This window comes from Aplysia californica, unplaced genomic scaffold (assembly GCF_000002075.1).
Source record: "Aplysia californica isolate F4 #8 unplaced genomic scaffold, AplCal3.0 scaffold00116, whole genome shotgun sequence".
NCBI classification, from domain to species: Eukaryota; Metazoa; Mollusca; class Gastropoda; order Aplysiida; family Aplysiidae; genus Aplysia; species Aplysia californica.
The window spans coordinates 1,150,439-1,171,153 of record NW_004797386.1 but is presented as its reverse complement, the minus strand read 5'-3'; the positions used below and the strand labels follow the sequence as shown (position 1 = coordinate 1,171,153).

Here is a 20,715-nt window from a genome sequence, read left to right as displayed (position 1 = left end):
ACGAGTTACCCCCCTTGATACAGGAGATGGCCCGGAAGTTTTTTCCTCGGGAAATAAGCGACGTGACCTCTAAGGGAAAGTGACGTCACTGGTCACGGGATTTAGCGCCATATTGTGGAGGGTGTTTACTTTTTCCTGTGTCTTGTTGTGTATTGTCGAAGAAAATCTGTGCTGTTCTGCTATTTCAGTGGTTTTCAAGGGGTATGTTTTTTCAATATATGTTTTCTTAACTTCTTATAGTTTTAGGTTGTTGGGGTCCATTTGTTGTTCATATCCCGTTCAATGTTGGATTGGTTTCGCCTATTCAATGTGATTACTGCAGAGGGGGGAGGTGCAAAGTCGGTCATGTCATGGGTTTGTCATGTCATATGATGTGGGTCCATTGTGGTGGAAAGGGAGCAGTCATGGATCTTAGAATTTAGGGCACTTGGAAAAGCTTAGTTCAATCGGGACGTCTCGTGATTTCAAGTAACTTGAAACATACGCCTCGTGTTGGTTTTCTTTTTTTTTTCGACATCGTTTAGTTCGTGAGTAAAATCTGTGTTTTTTATTTTTTGTTTTAACACAATTGGTTAGGCTAGAATCTTGTAGACTAGAATCTACTTGTGTAACAGATTATAATCCTATTGGATTTTGTATGACAGCCTATAATCAAGGGTAAAATAAATGGTCGTACTCTGTTTTATAAGAATAGATTCTAGAGTCTAGATCTAGATCTAGATCTAGATCTAGATCTTGTCAAACTGGCCCATACACGATGTCAAATTGAAATCACTGTCACTGGCCCAGACTTGGCCTAGACTGCCATGGGCCATAGTCTTCTATAGTAATCATAGCAGACTGGTGACTCACCTGACAGCTGACTGTTCTAATTCAAGGTAGAATCTAGATCTTCTAGATCTAGATTAGATCTAGTTCTTTTAGATCCAGGTCTGGGCTACTTTCATTTCATGAACATATCAAATTGAACCCTGCTGTAGATCTAAATCTAGATCTAGATCTAGTCTAGATCTAGATTTAGATTCTAGATCTAGAGTACATCCTGTGGTGCGATATACAGTAAGCGATCTTTTGTGGATATCTCTGGAAGTTACAGGTCGATCTTCATGATTTTTTCACCAGAAGTTAGAAAAACTTCCTCTCTATACGGTGTAGCGCATTACTGTAACAGCAGTTTAAAATTTCTATATGTTGTGGTGGTGTTTGTTTGGTAACGTGTGTCTGGTTTGGTGCAACATATCGTCTTGTTGGGTGCGCAATAGTACCATGTTTACAGCTCTAGATCTAGATCTAGCTCTTTTCTGGCACTTTTCATCTTTCTCTATCCTTGCTTTGTCTTCTTTTCCTTGCAAGAAGTTCCTGTACTGACCATAATGGAAGGCCAAGGTCAATTAGGCGTGTTCTTTTTGGGAGCTGTGCGCCCCCTAACAGGAGATTTCCTTACACCTTGTGTATGTGTTTTGATAATGGATAAAAAGAAAGGTGCTGTGGACACAAGAAGGGGAAAGAAGAAAACAAGAATAAGACTATACCTAGACTAGTATTTTAGAAGGAAAAGGACAAAAAAGAAGAAGAAAAAGACGTGAAAAGAAGAAATTGAAAAAGAAAGGTGCTGTGGACACAAGGAAGTGAAAGAAGAAAACAAGAATTAGACTATACCTAGACTAGTATTCTTTAAGGAAAAGGGCAAAAAAGAAGAAGAAAAAGACATGAAAAGAAGAAATTGAACATTTTGGAGATTATATTTCCATATTAATTAATTTTGACATGAATACATTAACTTATCATCTTCCAATGGCAATATAATGCATCCAAATGGAAGGAAAACAGTCTGTTTCAGTGCACAATGCAGGTCATAAAGAAATAACTTAATAAGTAAAACAAACAAAGGGCCTAGAAGCCACACTATCAATGCCAAATAGCAAAAAAGCCGATATTGCGCACGAAACGGACTGCCCAAATTTGGTCCGCTTCAGTGCGCAACCCTATCTAGCACGTTCCTGGGCATTAAGAAGCAGCCTGCGATAGTATTTATCGATTCTAGTATACATTCTACGATACATTAGAGCTAGATTAGCTAGATGTGCTAAATAATCGACTACTCAAGCGCTTAGTAAATTGATCGATACCGGTTACGAAAACCATTAATATGAAGGGGCAAAACTTTCCGACACCGTAGAATCACGTGTGTTGACAGGAACCTCCAAAACGAAAGTGAAATAAGCTGCATTCTGCGCATGCTCACAGAAAATGACCTCGTTTTCGCTGTTCTTATCCAAAACAAAGCAGGAGACCGGGGGTTGCGCACCAAAACTGTAGCGCGGTGATGCGGGCCTACTCTAGATTCTAGGCCTACTGTACAGATTGTATAATTTATAGGCTATAAATATAGAGTCAATCCTGTGGTGCGATATACAGTAAGTGATCTTTTGTGGATATCTCTGAAAGTTACAAGTCGATCTTCATGATTTTTTCACCAGAAGTTAGAAAAACTTCCTCTCTAGATCTATACGGTGTAGCGCATTACTGTAACAGCAGTTTAAAATTCCTATATGTTGTGGTGGTGTTTGTTTGGTAACATGTGTCTGGTTGATGCGCAAAGTGTCTGTTTGGTGCAACATATGTCGTCTGGTTGGGTGCGCAATAGTACCATGTTTACAGCTCTAGATTTAGATATCTAGATTAGATCTAGCTCTTTTCTGACACTTTTCATCTTTCTCTATCCTGGCCTTGTCTTCTTTTCCTTGCAAGAAGTTCCTGTACTGACCATAACGGAAGGTCAAGGTCAATGAGGCGTGTTCTTTTTGGGAGCTGTGCGCCCCCTAACAGGAGATTTCCTTACACTGTGTGATGTTTTGATAATGGATAAAAAGAAAGGTGCTGTTGACACAAGAAGGGGAAAGAAGAAAACAAGAATTAGACTATACCTAGACTAGTATTTTTGAAGGAAAAGGACAAAAAAGAAGAAAAAGACGTGAAAAGAAGAAATTGAAAAAGAAAGTTGCTGTGAACACAAGGAGGTGAAAGAAAACAAGAATTAGACTTTACCTAGACTAGTATTATTAAAGGAAAAGGACAAAAAAAGAAGAAGAAAAAGCCATGAAAAGGAGAAATTGAACATTTTGGAGATTAAATTTCCATATATTAATTAATTTTGACATGAATACATTAACTGATCATCTTCCAATGGCAATATAATGCATCCAAATGGTAGGAAAACAGTCTATTTCAGTGCACAATGCAGGTCATAAAGAAATAAATTAAAGAGTATGGTACTTATTTAGTCCAGTCTGGGAAGAAAGTCCCATTTATACATTGTTATCGTTCACGCATGAGTGCGCGCGCGTGCGTGTGTGTGTGTGTGTGTGAGAGAGAGAGAGGGGGGAGAAGAGGGTGGGTGGGGGGGTAAATATGTTACATTTATAGTATGAGTTGTAGCCTACATATGCGAAATATTCCTGTAAACTATATTATCTAAAAACGCATCTTAATCTACCTCACAATAGGACACAGTCCAACAATGGATACACAGAGACGATCTTATTTTCTATTACAAAGTATGCATGCTTTTACTAGTAGAGAACTGGATTTATTATACTAATAAATCCGGCTCTCTACTTACATTTTTGCGACAAATTGATCCAGAGCATTGCTTTGCAAGGAGGAACCTTTTATGTTGCCAAGTTTCATTCAAATATCATGACTTTGGGAGAAGATATGACTGATAATCTTTGTAAATCTGTAAAAAAAAACGCCACTTTTTTACCTGTTAATGTCTTTACGCAACTCAAAAAGTATGATAGATATTAAAAATCTGACAGCATGACTAGATTCTGCATTAAAAAACTGTACTAGACTGTCAAGTTTCATTTACATACTCCAAGAAATAGGCGAGCTATGACAAATATTGTCTCAAAATGCACCGAAAACCGCCACATTTTTACCTATAAACGTCTTCATAACTCAAAAAAGTAGGATAGCTATGACAAATCTGAAAGCAGGACTAGATTCTGCACTAGAAAATGTACTAAGTTGCCAAGTTACATTTAAATTTATATATACATATGTATATATATATTTAGAATCTATTGAAGGTAGGAACATCAAATTGAATGACGTTACACTATACAACATCCCCCTCCCCCCCAAAAAAATCGGAGTGTCTACGTACACAGTAACCGAGCACCTAGTCTCAGTATCTACGTACACGGTAAACGGAATGAAAATAAATAAATATATTTTGTCCTGTGCTGCCACTTGCTGAAAAAAAGAAAGTCCTACATGCGCTTTTTCAGTAGTTCCCACCCCCCTTATTTGAGCCTGACCTACATCTAGATCTCTACGTTTGATTCGCGGCAAGCTAAGATATCAAACCTAACAACCGCAAAACATTAAATTGTGGTAAAATTCAGGGGGCATGAAACCCCCCACCGTATTTTTATTAGGTCAGGGGGGCAAGCTCCCCTGAACCCCCCCCCCCCCCCCCTACTCTTGGGGCCAAAAACGGCGAATAGCAATTGCGGGGTGAGAACTACCGAAAAAACGCCGTCATACAAGCGTCTTGTCAAGCTCGCTATCGGGACCTGTCAGTGAATCTGTGCGTGTGCATCACATTGTGAGTACCGGTTGGGGTCACCAAAGTTCATTCAAAGTCTGTGCGCTGCGAAGTATAGGGCTCCGGAATGGGGGGAATTATTTATATTTTTTTTTAAAGGTACTGTCGGGGGAGGGGTGGGGATGGCTACACCGGTTATCGGTTACGTGACACTGAGTCTGAGACTACGTGTCCGGTTGCCAGTTACAGTGTACGTAGATTTTGAGGCTACATGCCCGGTTACCGTGGACATGACACTGAGACTAGGCCTATGTGACCGGTTGGCGGTTACCGTGTGCGTAGACACTGAGGCTAGGTGCCCGGTTACCGTGTACGTAGACACTCCAAAAAAAATTAATAGAAAAACAACACACCAGAACAATAACAAGAAGGAAAAAAATGACACTCTAACAAATCAATGTGGTGACAACAAATGAGAAAGAGACTAAGTGAAGCTAAGTGAACTTTCTTTCAACAGTAAAGAGGTTCGGGGAGGGGGGGGGTTCCCTTTTTTAAAAATTTGACTTTTATTCTCACCCAATTCGGGGACCAAAAAATCGAGCCATGATTGATTGGTTGCGGCTGCGACAAACACAGAAGCTAGTTCTATGTGTCGATATCAATAACCCTCCATAGATCTAGATCTAGACAGCACACGAGTGAACACAACACATTAAAAGTTTAAGAGCAGCAGCCTTCATAGGCAACATGTCACATCTGTAGCGAAAAACTGTTCGGAACTGTAGCATTTCTTTATATAAATATTTACTGCGGACATTTTTTGGACCGATTGAACCATATTGTATACGAACAATCTTTAGTAGGCCTATAATATAATTATAGATCTATCTGAAATTTGCGGGAAAGGATGTGATTTCAGAGCGTTGTGAGAAATAGTGCCTGCCAAAAAAATATCCCTCCACGCCCCGTTCACACCTTACACACTCACATGCACTCGCACGCACACACACACACACAAACACACACACGGGCCACTCCATTCGCAATTATTATCAACAAATCTCGAGAAACGGAAACCATTCGGAGAAATAAAGTTCAAGTTTTTTTCCCCGAACGTTCGGAGAAATAGAGCCGGCCTTTTTTAAACTTATATATGCACCCGTCTCGTGTTCTCATTTTGTATACTTCTTTTCTAGTTGTATTTTGCATGCTTAACACAAGAATATGGCCTTCATTTCTTGCAGCAAATCAGTAGTTATTGATGTTTGAAAATAGTAAATTTAACAATATGGGGGGTTTCAGGGCCCCTGCATTTCAAAATGGATTTGATGGTTTGACAATTAGGATTGATATTTACTTGAAAACAATTGATTAGCAAGGGTTTTAGTGGCCATTCGTGTGTTCTACATAAAAAAATTGTATGGCAGTTTAGCCCTCAAATCAATGCATCTATGTGTGGGTGCATAAGTAAAAATTTACCGAAAGGTTAGCCTAGATAATTAAATATTACAATTACTATTAGTAATTAGATCTAGTATTAAAAAGACCTATATCTAGATTTACATCTAGTTATTAGCCTATAATATTGATAGTGCAGATTAGACGAAAGTCCGGCCTAACTATACTCCTGAACCTTTTAACAGTAAGCCCTATATTTGTGTTGTTAGTGTTAGCCTATAACATTAGCCCAACCGTCGTAAGTTGTGAGTTAAAAAAATTATTTAAAGTGAGAGGGCCTATATTAGATCTAGATCTATGGTATTGCAAAAGAGACTTTTTGTTAATGGTCTCTATACTTTTTCTTCAACCCACTGTCGGAGCTTTGGATAAGCATGGTGTCGGTGTCTTACTAAGTTTCTTTATTCTAAGTTTTGCTTCTAGATTTGGGTCATATTATTATTCGTTACTCTGACTCCAGTCAGGTAATATTAAATTAACAAAAGTCCAAATTGGTTTCTTTAAGTAGTCTGCCTCAGACATTGACATTGATGCTGACTAAGTAGTGAGTCCGAAGACTCGGCCATTCCCAAATAGGGACGTGCAGGGGAGCACGCAATCCTGGTTGGAAATCGAAACCCTGGAAATATTACTGCACATTAAGGCTTATTTTAATATCTAGTTGCTTAATTTGTGACGGAAATAAAGTAAACAAAGCAGAGATTTGTGTAGAAGGTGAAAATGAACAAGAAAAGTTTTTAAAATTTATCTGTGCTCAACTGTTTTAGGGTAAATTAGTCAATGGCTAGAGTGTATGTGATTACCAAAATTGTTGAGTTCAGCATAATTCCTTTTCTTTGGGAGTATTGTTGTCAAATGTGTCTGTGTGAATCAGATTGGGTAGTTCCAGTTAGTCAGTTCTGTAGAGATCTAGATCTGTCTTTTGAAGCAGGGGTGTATTTTTTTAGCCATTTTTCCCTTTAAAAAAAAAATTGTTTCCCCTTTTCATTTAAACTTTCCTTTTCATTAGAAAGATGAAAATGCACCTCTTATTTAAGTTATACATATGCTTGGCAATTTTGTAATGTTTCCATCCGGCAGTCATGTTTCCAAGTAGGGCTTATTGTATCAATATACCCTAAACTTTTGGTTTTGGTTGTGTGAATGATATAATATTGCACAGTTGAGCACGGAAAACTCGAAGATGTAAACGTTTAAATTCATTCATGGAGAGTTGGAACAATTTGCCATGCTCTAACTGAACCGCTTCTTTGTAACGACAACATAGTATAGTATTTTTGAACAGATGTGTATATAACAGCTCATCTTGATACACTCAAATTTTCCAGGACAGTTGTGTAAAATTCAAAAACTCGCCATACGCGTATGATGGAAAACAGACACGCCCATCATCATTGAGAGTAACAGGTTACATGGTCCCACCAGGCTACACCCGCTCCCCACACCAGATGGGACACACACACGCATAGTTGACACACTGCTCGTATTGAGACGCATCATTGCACACATTGCCTGCAGTGGGTGTGTAAGGCACGAGAACTTCTTTGAATCATGTCATGTGAGGGTGGTTGGTGGGTGTAGTCAAAGTTACACGGTGTGGTGTTGCATGCAGCTTTGGGCAATTAATGGTGTGTGTGTGAATTATGTATACACGAGTGTTTGGTTGTTTATAGAGGAATGTGAGATGTGAGGATCAGGAAGCTCTAGAGAGGTGGTTGGTGTGATCTATAATGTAAAGGCAATCTTTTAGTCCCTGGACTCATCAGCATCAGCCTGTTCCTTTCTCTTTCTTCAACTTCAGTACTGAGCAAGAGTAGGTGGTTGGGTCGATGGATACTTTGGTGACCTGGTTTCTTCCTTCTTTCCTATCAAACGTGTGTCATGCATATCTTTTCTTGTTTGTTATATTTGTTACTCTGTAGTCATACGTCTGATCCTTGGCACTTCAATAAATATGACCTAGTTGTGTTACAAGTGCTGTAAAACTAAAGACTAAAACTAAACTAAACCTGGATGTTTGGCAGCATTATCCATCTTTGTATTTTTCTAAAATTGATACCAGGTACTTTTCATAATGGCAGAGAGGTTAAAGATTATACTGTCCTTGTTCTTTGTTCAATGTCCCTCTCTTTTTTTTTTACTTTGTTTTATGAGTTTACTGGTATTACAGATGTGTCGACCCATTTGTCAATACACGCACGCGGGCAGTGCACACACACACACACATGTGCAAGATATCAGGGGGGGGGGGGGGGTGTGCCAATGCTCCCACTATTTAGGCAATAGAGAGGATGGAAAGGGACACAGCTTTATTTTGTTTTCATTTTTTTTTTCCCCCTACAAGTGAAGGAGTGCAAAAGTCGAAGTTTTGGCTGTGTGGATTTTGTCTGATATTTGATATTGATTGTTATAAAACACTTTTCTGTCAACCTTGCCTGTAAAAGATGCAGCGGGGACGCTTTAGTTCAATCTTGCCATACCCACAGCTTGTTTCTCTCTCGGTGATAAATTTGGCTATGATAAGAATAGGTCAATGACTTTTGAACAAGCCATGTGTATATGATATATATATATAGGGCCATTCCATGACACTACCATACTCACTGACAAATTACTTTTGAATAACATATTCATTGTGTATATATTTAGTTCAAAGTAATTTATTTGTTAAAATGTAGAGAAAGTTACCCCTTACAAAAAAACAGATTTAACAAATAGAATGACCATGTTTAGATCACTGTTTAAGAGTGAGTGGTTGGCGGGTGCTGTGGTGGGGTTTGCTTACTTCTTTCCTATCAAACACGTATCGTCCTTATCTCCCCCTCCTTCTTTTTTATGTTTGTTACTGTCTTGTAACACCTCTACTCTTTTGGCGCTCACATTACCTTATGCAGTTGCGAGCGCTATAAAAACCTCTACTAATACTTTTTTTTTAAACAATATTTTCCAGCTAGTTATCATCCTCCTGTTCTGTGTGTCATATTACAGTTTCACTTTTCATGGAATGGCCCTGTGGTCAGTTTAGAAGTTTGGAAGCTACCAGTATCGGCAGTTATATTTAGTTCCACTCTCAGGAAGTAAAAAGAATGAGAAGGATAGGCTACTTAGTCTGAGTCGTGCAGAGGAATTTGATCAAATGGGCCGCCATTGCTTTGCTAGCCAAGATTGTAAACAGGAAATGATTCAGTTGAGAAAATATTTAAACCTTTCCTTAGTGACTCATGGCAGCTCGTATACCGAGGCCTATTTGTGTTGTTGAATGGCTGTTGGGAAGTTCAACACTCTTTCCATGGTTTGTCTTTGTGAAATTTATAAAGATTGGGGAAGGGATGCCGCTTTGTTTTTGCACCCCACCACCACCACCCCCCCTGCACCCGTTACATTGATTGGATTATTTTTACCGAACGTGCAGTTAGTCGAAGCATTTGTGGGTTTTTTTGGTAGTATTTACAACTCTACATAAATTGTGTCTCTTAACTGTCATTTTGTTTACATGCAACTTGCTATGTGGGAGAAGATCATGCTATTACACTGAAGGGGGAGATGGAGAACTTTAACTGTGTTTACTTCTTTTTTTTATATGAAACATCTATTGTCCTTATCTCCCCTTCTTCTTTTTTATGTTTGTTATTCTCTTGTAATGTCACCTCTAATATTCTGGCGCTCATATGACCTTATGCGATTGCGAGCGCCGTAAAACCTCAACTAAAAACATTGTCAGTGCTGAGGTTTGACCAGAGCTTCTACTCCATAGCAGTAGGTGTTGTGACACATAGTCATAGTGGCTGAGGATTCTGGGCAGGGCGGTGGGTGTTCCTTCTTTCCTAGTATCAAAGATCTAATCAGTATCTTCCCACCTTCTTTTCTTTGTGTTACTCTCCAGTAACACCTTTTGTCTTTGGCAACACGGCAAATTTGTGTTGCAAGTGTCGTAAGGATCTTACTTCAACCGTAGCTTTCATCTGTCTGTGTCTAAAATTGTAATATGATAAAAACAAAGTGCTGTGTTTAATTAATTTATTTAGGTCTTTGCATGAAAGTTGTCAAAGTTGGATGGCCCCACAGAATCTAAAAGCCCGAAAATGAAGGTTACTACAAACTAAGGTTCTGACATATTTTCTTTGATGTCAGCCCAAAGTGGGTAAAAAAAAAAAAGGAATTTACAGTATACACCTAATACATAAAAGGTTGACCTATTTTCATCCCGACCACACTACCATGTCTCTATGAAGAACGGTCGGACAGATGACCGAGTATTTTTTTAGGCTCAGGTTGTAATGTCCAAATGACTGGAATATATGTTGGGTCAGGGTGGTGTTGCTGTCTCAAAATGAGCAATTAGTGGGCTAGGTCATTTATGTAAATCATTTACCGTGTAGTGATCCTGTGCATGCACCCGCAAATACAGTACAGTATTCATTATTGGGCCCAAATAAACTTTTTTGTTACTGGATCAAAAATTTTTTTAAATTGGTTGCTGACCTTCGGGAGTGCCATTATGTAAATTTAATTTTGGCATACAGACAGATTACGAAATGAGCTAGAACTATTTTTTACACAGACAAACTAAAAGGAACAAGCTATCAAACAGAATCCTCTGTATGTATGTGTGATCTAGGGATAGCTTTGACATGACTCATGAATTATTATATATGCAGATCAGATCTCCTGAAATGATAGAGTGTTGATCTAATTATACTTGCTTCTGGGGTGGTGGTTGGGGGGGGTGAGGGGGTGATAGTTCAGCTGTGTGCTTTGATCAGCAAGCCAAGGCTCTTTTTTTAACTTTTTGTGTGGTTTTCTCTTGTTCTTTTTTTTTGCAGGTGTGATTTTTGTGTCTCTCTAACCCTCAAGGATTGTGAGCACTCGATATCGTAGAGTGTTTCAAGAATTGCAAACTTACTGTTGTCTGAAGGTGTGTGTACGCTGGGCACACCTAAAGGAAGATCCGAAAGTTTCGAGGTAATTTGTTCGTCTTTGTAAGGTGGGGGGGGGGGGGGTATTTTTGGGTTGTTGTTTTTTTTAACACTTTCCCATTTCCCCCTAGCATTTGATTTTACGTTATGATGGCACTGTTACTTGTCAACCTGGTTATGGTTACGACACACTTTTCTCCTGGCCGTCATGGACAATTTCCACTGTGCTGACATTGTATTGTACACACATGTAGTGACATTATATTATGATTATACACACAGAAAGCATGATATTCTCCTTTCAGGGAACTCCCACCTTTTCAGTATATATATGGAAATGTTTGTACCTGAAGAATCACTGATCACCGTGACAATTCAGTTATGCATGTATAATGACCTACAGCCTACAGGTTGGACCCTGTGTTTGTCCTGAGGCTAATTGTCACATTCTGCACAACAGCAGTCAGAATGGCATGAATAATTTTGTGTGTGTGTAGTGTATGCGTGGGTGGGGAGCGGTTGGGGGGGGGATATATTAACCATAACCAGTCAAGTGTGACAGTCATAGTAGTAATGCAGTGTGTAGAATAAGTTCAGTTTGGTTGGTGGTCAGAAGTAGTGAAAGCTGTCTTACACACACGCACACGCACACATTTTAGTTTGGTGAAGACTGTTGGTGGTTAATAGTTTTCAAAACTGTCTATTCCATACACAGCTCAGTTCTGTGTAGTGTTGATGGTTAATTTTAATAATAATCATAATTGCATTTATATAGTGCTCCATCCCATACTAGTATAAGCTCTGAGCACTTTACACCAATCACATAATCATTCACACAAGGAAAAATATTTCATGGAAAACCAGGAAAACCAGTTCAACCACATAAAGAACTTCCACACAACCATACATTAACTATACTACACGAAAGGACATATATATATCTCATCTCATCCGATTTGACCCTGAGCACCCTTGTGATGAGGCCTGCTTTGTGTCATGAGGGACATCGGTCTCAATTAAATTGATGGTCTCCCGGCTCTGTTGTATTATATATATATATAATATGGTTAGAAGGACGAGCTTTCTTTTCCCACACACTTCAATGCTGTTGTGTAGATTCTTGGGTCGATTTCTCAGTGTCAGTTCGCCACCTCAGAATTACAAAGTTTTATCTGCCCCAGTGCTTAGTTTTGAGAAATTTGACGTTTAAAATTTTGAGTTTCATTTCATGTCAAGCTTTTTCGAATGTAATTCTTTGAATATCTTGATAATGACTCCGAATAATCTTACGATTTTGACAGAGCAGACAGAACATTTTAGTTTCTGACCTCATGGTCTTAGTAACTCAAAACGGCCAAACATGTCGGATAGAACTTTGTAGTTCTAAGGTAGCGAGTTGTCTCTGATGTCCAACAACTTTCACTTTGTTGGCAGGGGGGGGCATTTAACCAGTACCACAACACCCTACAACGTGTGTGTGTAAAGTGTAAGTAGAAACTTGGAACTTGGTTATATCCATGTTTGATCAATATTATAGAGGACTGTAGATCAAAATGATTTTTAGTCAAAAATAGTTAAGTCAGAATAGTAAAAAGATGTTTTGACCATTAAAGAAATATGAGGCCTCGTGGACTGCAGCATTGGGACAGTGTGTAGTCTGTGCAGAAACCTTGTTGTTTGTTTGGCTTTTATGTGCTTGAAAGAGATCTTGAATTTTTAAAAAGAAAAACTTGAATGTTATGAAATGTGCTTGATAAAGTTTGTCCTACTTTCAAAAGGGGAGAAAAGTCTTGTTCTTTTTATGTATAAAAGCAACACTCTAGTTCTGTGAAGGGTAGATCTATGTTTTAATGATTAATGGGATAATTATCTCGTTAATCTTGTCATGGGTGATGAGGCAGCTTTTCATCTTTCAGTTGTTGGGGGGTGACTTCATTGCTATTTTGAACCTATACATATAGTTTCTTTAGCTGACATTGCTGAAAACGGCATTTTCACATTTGTGTTTGGGGGGGTCCCTGGGAAGTACCCGACCAGGCATGTGTAGACAAAAATACCCAGCTGTAATGCGCGTTCTTTTCCCATTGTTCAGCTAGCACATGATGGTTGTTTCTGAAAACGACGTCGTCACGTGTTACTTTGTGCTAAAGATAACTTGCGGGGTGGCCGAAGCCGGCTAAGCTGATACATGCCCATGTGGCAAGATAACCCAAGTCGTGGAGATGCTTATTCAGTGGCCGCTAATGACATAAATGGCAGATAAACCCCGATTATCTGTGTTGTCACACAAAGGTTGGAAGGCACGTGACTGATAGTGGAGATTGTTGAACCTCTGAGCGTGTAAATGGAAAGGGTTACTTGTGTGTGCAGGGCTACCCCCGACCCTGTCACAGATAGGTTAAAGCTGTCTGTCAGACAGACAGATCGGTGCTCACGTGAGACCGTGCTTTCAGTCACACTAGCTAAGCACGCTTCTGATCTATTATTACGCAAACAAGCTGCATGTGACCTCTAGGGGATTGTTGCACATTGTGTCAGGTTGGGTACACAGGCGTGTCCCATTTGCCGCTCAGCTCAGTATAGTGGTGTGTCAGCTCACTATAGTGGTGTGTCAGCTCAGTATAGTGGTGTGTCAGCTCAGTATAGTGGTGTGTCAGCTCAGTATAGTGGTGTGTCAGCTCAGTATAGTGGTGTGTCAGCTCAGTATAGTGGTGTGTCAGCTCTACTCTGTGCTGTGTGGTATGTCAGCTTAGTTTCATGGTGTTGTGGGGGATTTTTGTTGTCAAAACACAAATGTTGTTTTCCTTCCCACCCCTACACTCACACCTCATTATTTCTATTTTATTTTCACTTGGAAAAGTTATTCTCAGTGTTTGGTTGTGTTTTTTTGTTGTTGTTGTTTAACCCCATATTATTTGTGACTAGTAACTGTCTTCATTTGCTAATGCAACTTTGTAAATTTTCACAAAATCCCAATGGATTTCTTGAAAACAAAAGTTCAAGTCCTTTACTGTGAACTAAGTCACTCTACGATCTTTCTTGATACTGTTGTATTACCATGATATATTATTTATCCTATGTTACAGTGCAAGAGTGGGTGGTTGGTGGGTGCTCTGCTCTGGTGTGGTTTACTCCTTCTTTCCTACCAAACATCTATCGTCCTGATCTCTTCTCCTTTTTTGTGTATGTTACTCTCTTGTAATGCCTCTATTCTTTGGCACTTACATGACCTTATTTATTGTGTTGAAAGTGCCATAAAACTCTTACTAAAACTAAACAGTGCAAGAAATCAGTGTTGTTTTTGTGCACTTCAGGGACAGGTGTGGGGGGGGGGGTGTTATTGTTTGTGGGAAAGAGTAGCTGGGTGTGAAGTTGAAATTTTCCGCTGCTGTTGGGAAAGTGGACCATCTGATAAAAGTTGTGGGTTTATCGTGTATCTCGGCTGTCTTGGTGTTATTTATGCCTGAAAGGGTCATATATCTATTATATCTTGCCTTAGTGCAAGGGCATTTTGTGGGTTTTGAAGGACTGAAGGGTGGCCTGTCTAAGTAGACTGAGTACAGTCAAACCTGGCCTAACAGTCACCTGTACATAACTTTCTCTTTCCATTTTCTTTGGATGGGTGGTTGGCGGGTGCTCTGGTGTGGTTTGCTTCTTTTCTCCTATCAAACATCTATCGTCTTCCTCTCCACTTCTTCTTTTTTATGTTTGTTACTCTCTTGTAACACCTCTAATCTTCTGGCGCTCCTATGACCTTTTATGCTGTTGCGAGCGCAGCAAAACCCTCTACCCCTGTACTTTTTTTTTTTTAGTTTTACAATATTAATTATTATAATGACACTGTTTATAATGGCCACTTTTTTCCTGGTCTGTGGGAGGCTGTCTGAGACAATTTTGACTGTGTGTGTTGTCGATGAGACTTTGGTCTGAAAGTCTGCTCTCCGATTGTGTTCTGCTCTTGTCGTGAGGCATGGTTTAAAATGACTTTGTGGTCGTGTGGGTCACTGAGGAGAAGAAAGTGGGTGGTTGGCGGGTGCTCTGGTGTGGTTTGCTCCTTCTTTCCCATCAAACAAGTATCGTCTTTATCTCTCCTCCTTTTTTTATGTTTGTTACTCTCTTGTAACACCTTTAATCTTCGGCACTTATATGACCTTATTGTGTTGCAAGTGCCGTAAAACTTTTACTAAAACTAAAGAAGAAGCAAGGAGACAGAATTGTTTGTGGATGGTTAAAGAGAAAAATTATCTAGTTCACAGTCACGGTCGTCTGGCTCTCATGTGTGGGACATATTTGCTTGGAGCTTTTTTTTTTTCCAGCAGACAGCAATCTATTGTCCTTATCTCTCCTCCTTTTCTGGGTTTGGCACAGTTCATAACCTAAAATATGCTTTAATATTTTGTTAACTACAGAGATTGGGTTGTTGGTAGGTGCTCTGGTGTGGTTTGCTTCTTCTTTCCTATCAAACATCTATCGTCCTCATCTCCCCTTCACTTCTTCTTTTTTAATGTTTGTTACTCTCTTGTTACACCTCGAATCTTCTGGCGCTCATATGACCTTATATAGTTGGGAGCTCCGTAAAAACCTGTACTAAAACAAACGAGATTTAAACAAAAATAATTAAACTATTGCATGAAGGAAAGTGAAAGGGCTTTTTAAGAGAGCTTCAGCTTAAAAAGGGAAAAAAATGGCAGAATGCTGTTGGAGCATTCAGAGAGACGTTCCAGTCACAATGCACTTCAGACTATCCCACAAAAGAAAGTTGCTGCTATGACTTTAGACATAATATTGCTTCAGAGTTAGGCACACGATGTACTACTTTTTATTGTTGTACCCATTACCATTGTGAAATTGAGGATGGACGTGGTGAAAACGTAACTTAATGCTTTGATATCTCACTTTTTTTTCTTTTTTCTTTCTTCTTTTTGAAAAATTTTTAATTAAAAATTATTTTTTTTGTTCGTTGTTGTTGTTTGAACAAGGTTGGCATTTATCATTAGATTTAGATTAGGGCTCATGGAATTGCCTACCGCGAAAACTGTTTATGCTGCAGAGAAAAGGCTTGACATGATATTGCAAAACTGGTGCCTGTATCATTTTTGGGGGGGTTTGAACGACCTGGAATTACTATCATGTATCAAGGCTCAAGTCAAGTTTGATTTTGTTGGCCGGTGTAATCTATCAATGACACTTAGATAAGTATCCACAAAAGGGATACGTGGCCCATTTTCCCCAACAATGAACAAAGTTATTTATTGTTTGGTAAAATACGTCGGGACATCAGAGTTTGTCCAGAATAATCACATTGTTGTTTGTTATAATGGTTATTGTTTGCTTTTCCCTCCTCAGGAGTGGTGAACTGATTGAGAAACTTGCAACATGGCATCCAGGAAGAAGGTGCTTTTGAAAGTTATTATATTGGGAGACAGTGGGTAAGTAGCAGTTTTCTTTTGCGCTGGTATTTGTTTTGGTCTTGTTGTTTTGTTGTTGTTTGGTTGTTGTTTTTTCGGGGGGGGGGGGGGGGGGGTTGCTTTTTCTTTTTTATCACAATATGAACCTAGTGGGTGTTCGGCAGGTGCTCTGGTGTGCTTTGCTTCTTCTTTCCTATCAAACATCTATCGTCCTTATCTCCCCTTCTTCGTTTTTATGTTTGTTACTCTCTTGTAACACCTCTAATCTTCCGGCGCTCATGTAACCTTTTGTAGTTGTGAGGGCTGTAAAACCTCTACTAAAATATAACTTGTCATGATAGGAGGGAAGTGAGGGTGGGGATGTATAATTGTGAGACCCTGCCCATGTACATTTTGTTCCTCTCCTTTCCTGTGGGTGGTTGGCGGGTGCTCTGATGTGGTTTGCCTCTTCTTTCCTATCAAACATCTATCGTCTTTATCTCCCCTCCTTCTTTTTTGTGTTTGTTACTCTCTAGTAACACCTCTAATCTTCAGCACTTGTATGACCTTATTGTGTTGCAAGTGCCGTAAAACGCTTACTAAAACAAATTTCTTTTGTATGTTCCCCATCAATAACAACTCTTTGAATGTTACTCTGTAATAGAAATACCTCTAACTCTAATGTTCAGCCCTTATGACCTATTTTGTGTAGCAAGTGCTGTAAAACTCTTCCTAAAAAAACAACAACAACCCAACAAATTTTCCTTGTGTGTGTGGTTGGCGGGTGCTCTGGTGTGGTTTGCTCCTTCTTTTCTATCAAACATCTATCGTCCTTATCTCTCCTCCTTTTTTGTGTTTGTTACTCTCTTGCAACACCTCTAATCTTCGGCACTTATATGACCTTATTGTGTTGCAAGTGCTGTTAAACTCTTACTGAGTCTAAGACTGATGTGGGTTTTCTCCTTCTTTCCTATCAATCATCTATCATTCTCATCTCTCCGTCTGCTTTTTATATGCTCCCCATAAAGAACAACTCTTTGAATGTTACTCTGTAATAGTGATACCTCTAATGTTCTGCACTAATTACCTTTTTTTTTTGTGTTGCAAGTGCCGTAAAACTTACAAAACAACCCAACAAACTTTGCTCTCTCTCTTCCCCCCCCCCAGTGTTGGCAAGACCTCGTTAATGAACCAGTATGTAGCCAAGAAGTTCAGCAACCAGTACAAGGCCACCATCGGGGCGGACTTCCTCACCAAGGAAGTGATGGTGGACGACAGATTAGTCACCATGCAGGTGAGTCATCACTTGTTCATTGTTGTCAAATACAGTGGAGTTTGCCCTAACGGAAATCTGGTGGGTGCTCTGGTGTGGTTGGCTCCTTCTTTCCTATCAAACATCTATATCTCCCCGTTCTTCTTTTTTAGGTTTGTTACTCTCTTGTAACACCTCTAATCTTCTGGCTCTCATTTGACCTTATGCAGTTGCGAGCGCCGTAAAACCTCTACTAAAACTAAATGCAGGTGGGTCATCAGTCCGCGACCTCAGTGCTTTCTTGTCGTATCTCTTTTTTTTTTTAAACAGTGGAAATGTGACTTCTTCTTTAGGGCTCACACTTTGATATGAACTGTTTTCATTGTTAGTAAAAATTGAAATACGACAAGAAAGCACTGAGGTCGCGAGTTTTTCGTTGTCAAATACAGTGTGAAGTTTGGCCTAACAGAAATCTGCAGGACAACCTTACTTGTGAAGCGTGGTCACAAAATGAGTGTTTTGGGGGTTTTTTGGGTCCTGTGTCCTGATTTTTGTGCCCGTATTTGTTGGTTACGTAAAAAGAATGTAGTGACATGGTGCAAATTGTTATGTTTTCTAGAGAAATGAAACAAGGGACAGGGGAATTGTTAAGTCGGTAATGATGATTATAATGCAGATGATGATGATGGTGGTGGCGATGGTGACGGTAATGGTGATCATGAGGATGATTATTTATGGTGGTGATGATGATGTTTTGTTGTAGTTGTAGGAAATGACGCGTGTATTAGTCTTACCGTAAAGTTTGTTTGGTGCTTACTCTTGATCCCCGCCACTGACAAAATGAGTTACTTCTCGGATTCAAGCCTGATGGAAATGGATACTCCATGTTCATAGTCGGAGTTTTTAAAAAAGATTTTGAAGTATGAAAATAATAGAATGTTATATTTAAAGAATATGGTATCAACAGAAAATCTACAAATTTCACCCTTGTGTCGATTTTTGGCCAGTATATCGATTTGTGGATAGCCAGAAGTAACTCATTATAGCTTTGGCTTTGATGGGGGGAGGGGGGAATAGAGGGGTTGCTCAAATAAAAGGGGAAAAAATGATTTTGGGGATTTGATTCTTTTTCTGGCGGGTGCTCTGGTGTGGTTTGCTTCTTCTTTCCTATCAAACGTCTGTCGTCTTTATCTAACTTCTGTTTTGTGTATTGTTACTCTCTTGTAACACGTCTAATCTTCAGCACTTATTATGTCTTATATATAACCGTATTGTGTTGCAAGTACTGCAAAACTCTTACCTGAACTTCTTTAAAATTCTGCTGGGGGGGGGGGGGGGAGATAAACTTTATACCCCCCCCCCCCCCCCCCCCCCCCATTACTTATGACTTTGTGTTGCAAGTGCTTTAAAGCTCTTACAAAAACTTTTTAAATTCTGCTTTTTGGGAGATTTTGTAGTTTTTTTGTTTTTTTAACTTGATATTTTTTCCTCCTCCCCCCTTCGGTCTGGCGTTCAGATTTGGGATACTGCGGGCCAGGAGAGGTTCCAGTCTCTGGGCGTGGCGTTCTACCGCGGTGCAGACTGCTGCGTGCTGGTGTTTGACGTGACCATGCCCAACACGTTCCGCTCGCTGGACAGCTGGCGCGACGAGTTCCTCATCCAGGCCTCGCCGAGGGACCCCGAGAACTTCCCCTTCGTCGTCATCGGCAACAAAATTGACCTGGAGAACAGAGCGGTGAGTGTATCTTCTAATCTTCGGCACGGCACTTATATGACTTTATTGTGTTGCAAGTGCAGTAAAACTCTTACTAATGCAAAAAAGTCTGGGCCACAGCAGAGGGCGACATTCCGTATTTCGAGACTGGATTTCCCCTTTGAAAAATTTGCGAGAAAAGTTTCTCTCGGTGCCTTTATCTGCCTTTTCTTAGAGACTTGATTTTTCAATCTACAGTCGAACCTGTGTAAGACGGCCACTCATTGTCAAGGAGAAAAGTGGCCGTATAAGACAGGTGGCCGTCTTAGGCGGGACTGATCAAGATGAAGAAAACAAACCATTCCCATCTGAGGTCCCAATCGAAAGTAGCCACTTTGTTGTTGTTGGTTTGTATTTTGTTTTGTAATTTTTATTTTGTTGCTGATTATGCACACGGGTGACAATAGAATTAAATGTTTCAGACGAAGAAGATAGAGTGCTATGTTAAAACAAACACATGGGTCGCCACCACTCGGAGAACAAGCTACGCTTCTGTCACAAGTTCATGTTGACGTCCATTGTTACTTTGTTACAGACTGGGTAAATAGTGACCACTTACCACTCATCTCACTTACGATTTGTGTATGAGTTCTGGGCGGGGCTTATGGGTTATGAGGGATCACACGCTTACCTCATCAGCAGCTGAAAATTGGTAGCTATTGGTCAACAGTGGGAGGGTCCTATGCAACATGATCGGTTGGAGGGACTTCCTAACAAGGACAGGTGATAGAATTATGACGGCTCGCCTACAACGCCAGGAGCCAATGCACAATTTTTGACAAAACGTAATGGAGTCACTAAGGTGGCCGTCTAAGACAGGTGTTATTGCTTAGTGTGATAGGGGTTGAGTGTTAAAATATGGTGGCCGCGTTGGACAGGTGCCCGTTTTACACAGTTAAATTATATAGAAAAAACGCAAGGGGGGGAAATGGAAAATGGCTGTTTGTACAAGTGGCCGTCAGGGCAGGTTTGACTGTATTTATAAACTCTCTCGCCACAGGTGTCTGCGAGACGATCCCAGAGCTGGTGCCACAGCAAGGGCGACATCCCATACTTCGAGACGTCGCTTAATTTATATATAAATTCTCTGCAAATCTTGTTGCAAGTGCCTTAAAACACTTACTAAAACAAAATACTCTCGCCACAGGTGTCTGCGAGACGATCCCAGGGCTGGTGCCACAGCAAGGGCGACATCCCGTACTTCGAGACGTCCGCCAAGGAGGCCATCAACGTGGAACAGGCCTTCCAGACGGTGGCCAAGAACGCGCTGGCCCAGGAGACGGACGTGGAGCTGTGCAGCCAGTTCCCCGACCCCATCAAGTTGAAGGACGAGCAGGCCAAGCCCAGAGAAGGATGTTCATGTTAGAGCTTGATTAGACTTGTGGGTGGGGGGG

The 20,715-nt window shown here is 40.1% G+C and overlaps 1 protein-coding gene across 3 annotated transcripts; it reads left to right on the top strand.

The window, feature by feature from the left end:
- Positions 1 to 70: 70 nt before the first annotated feature.
- On the top strand, positions 71 to 20,715 carry LOC101862261 (ras-related protein Rab-7a; the record flags this gene model as incomplete). 3 transcript variants are annotated; one of them, XM_005095879.3, is given in 6 exon segments in its annotated part: positions 71 to 201; positions 10,837 to 10,975; positions 16,276 to 16,358; positions 17,484 to 17,610; positions 19,085 to 19,303; positions 20,469 to 20,715. In XM_005095879.3, coding segments are annotated over 4 exon segments (618 nt in total). In that variant the 5' UTR covers positions 71 to 201; positions 10,837 to 10,975; positions 16,276 to 16,305.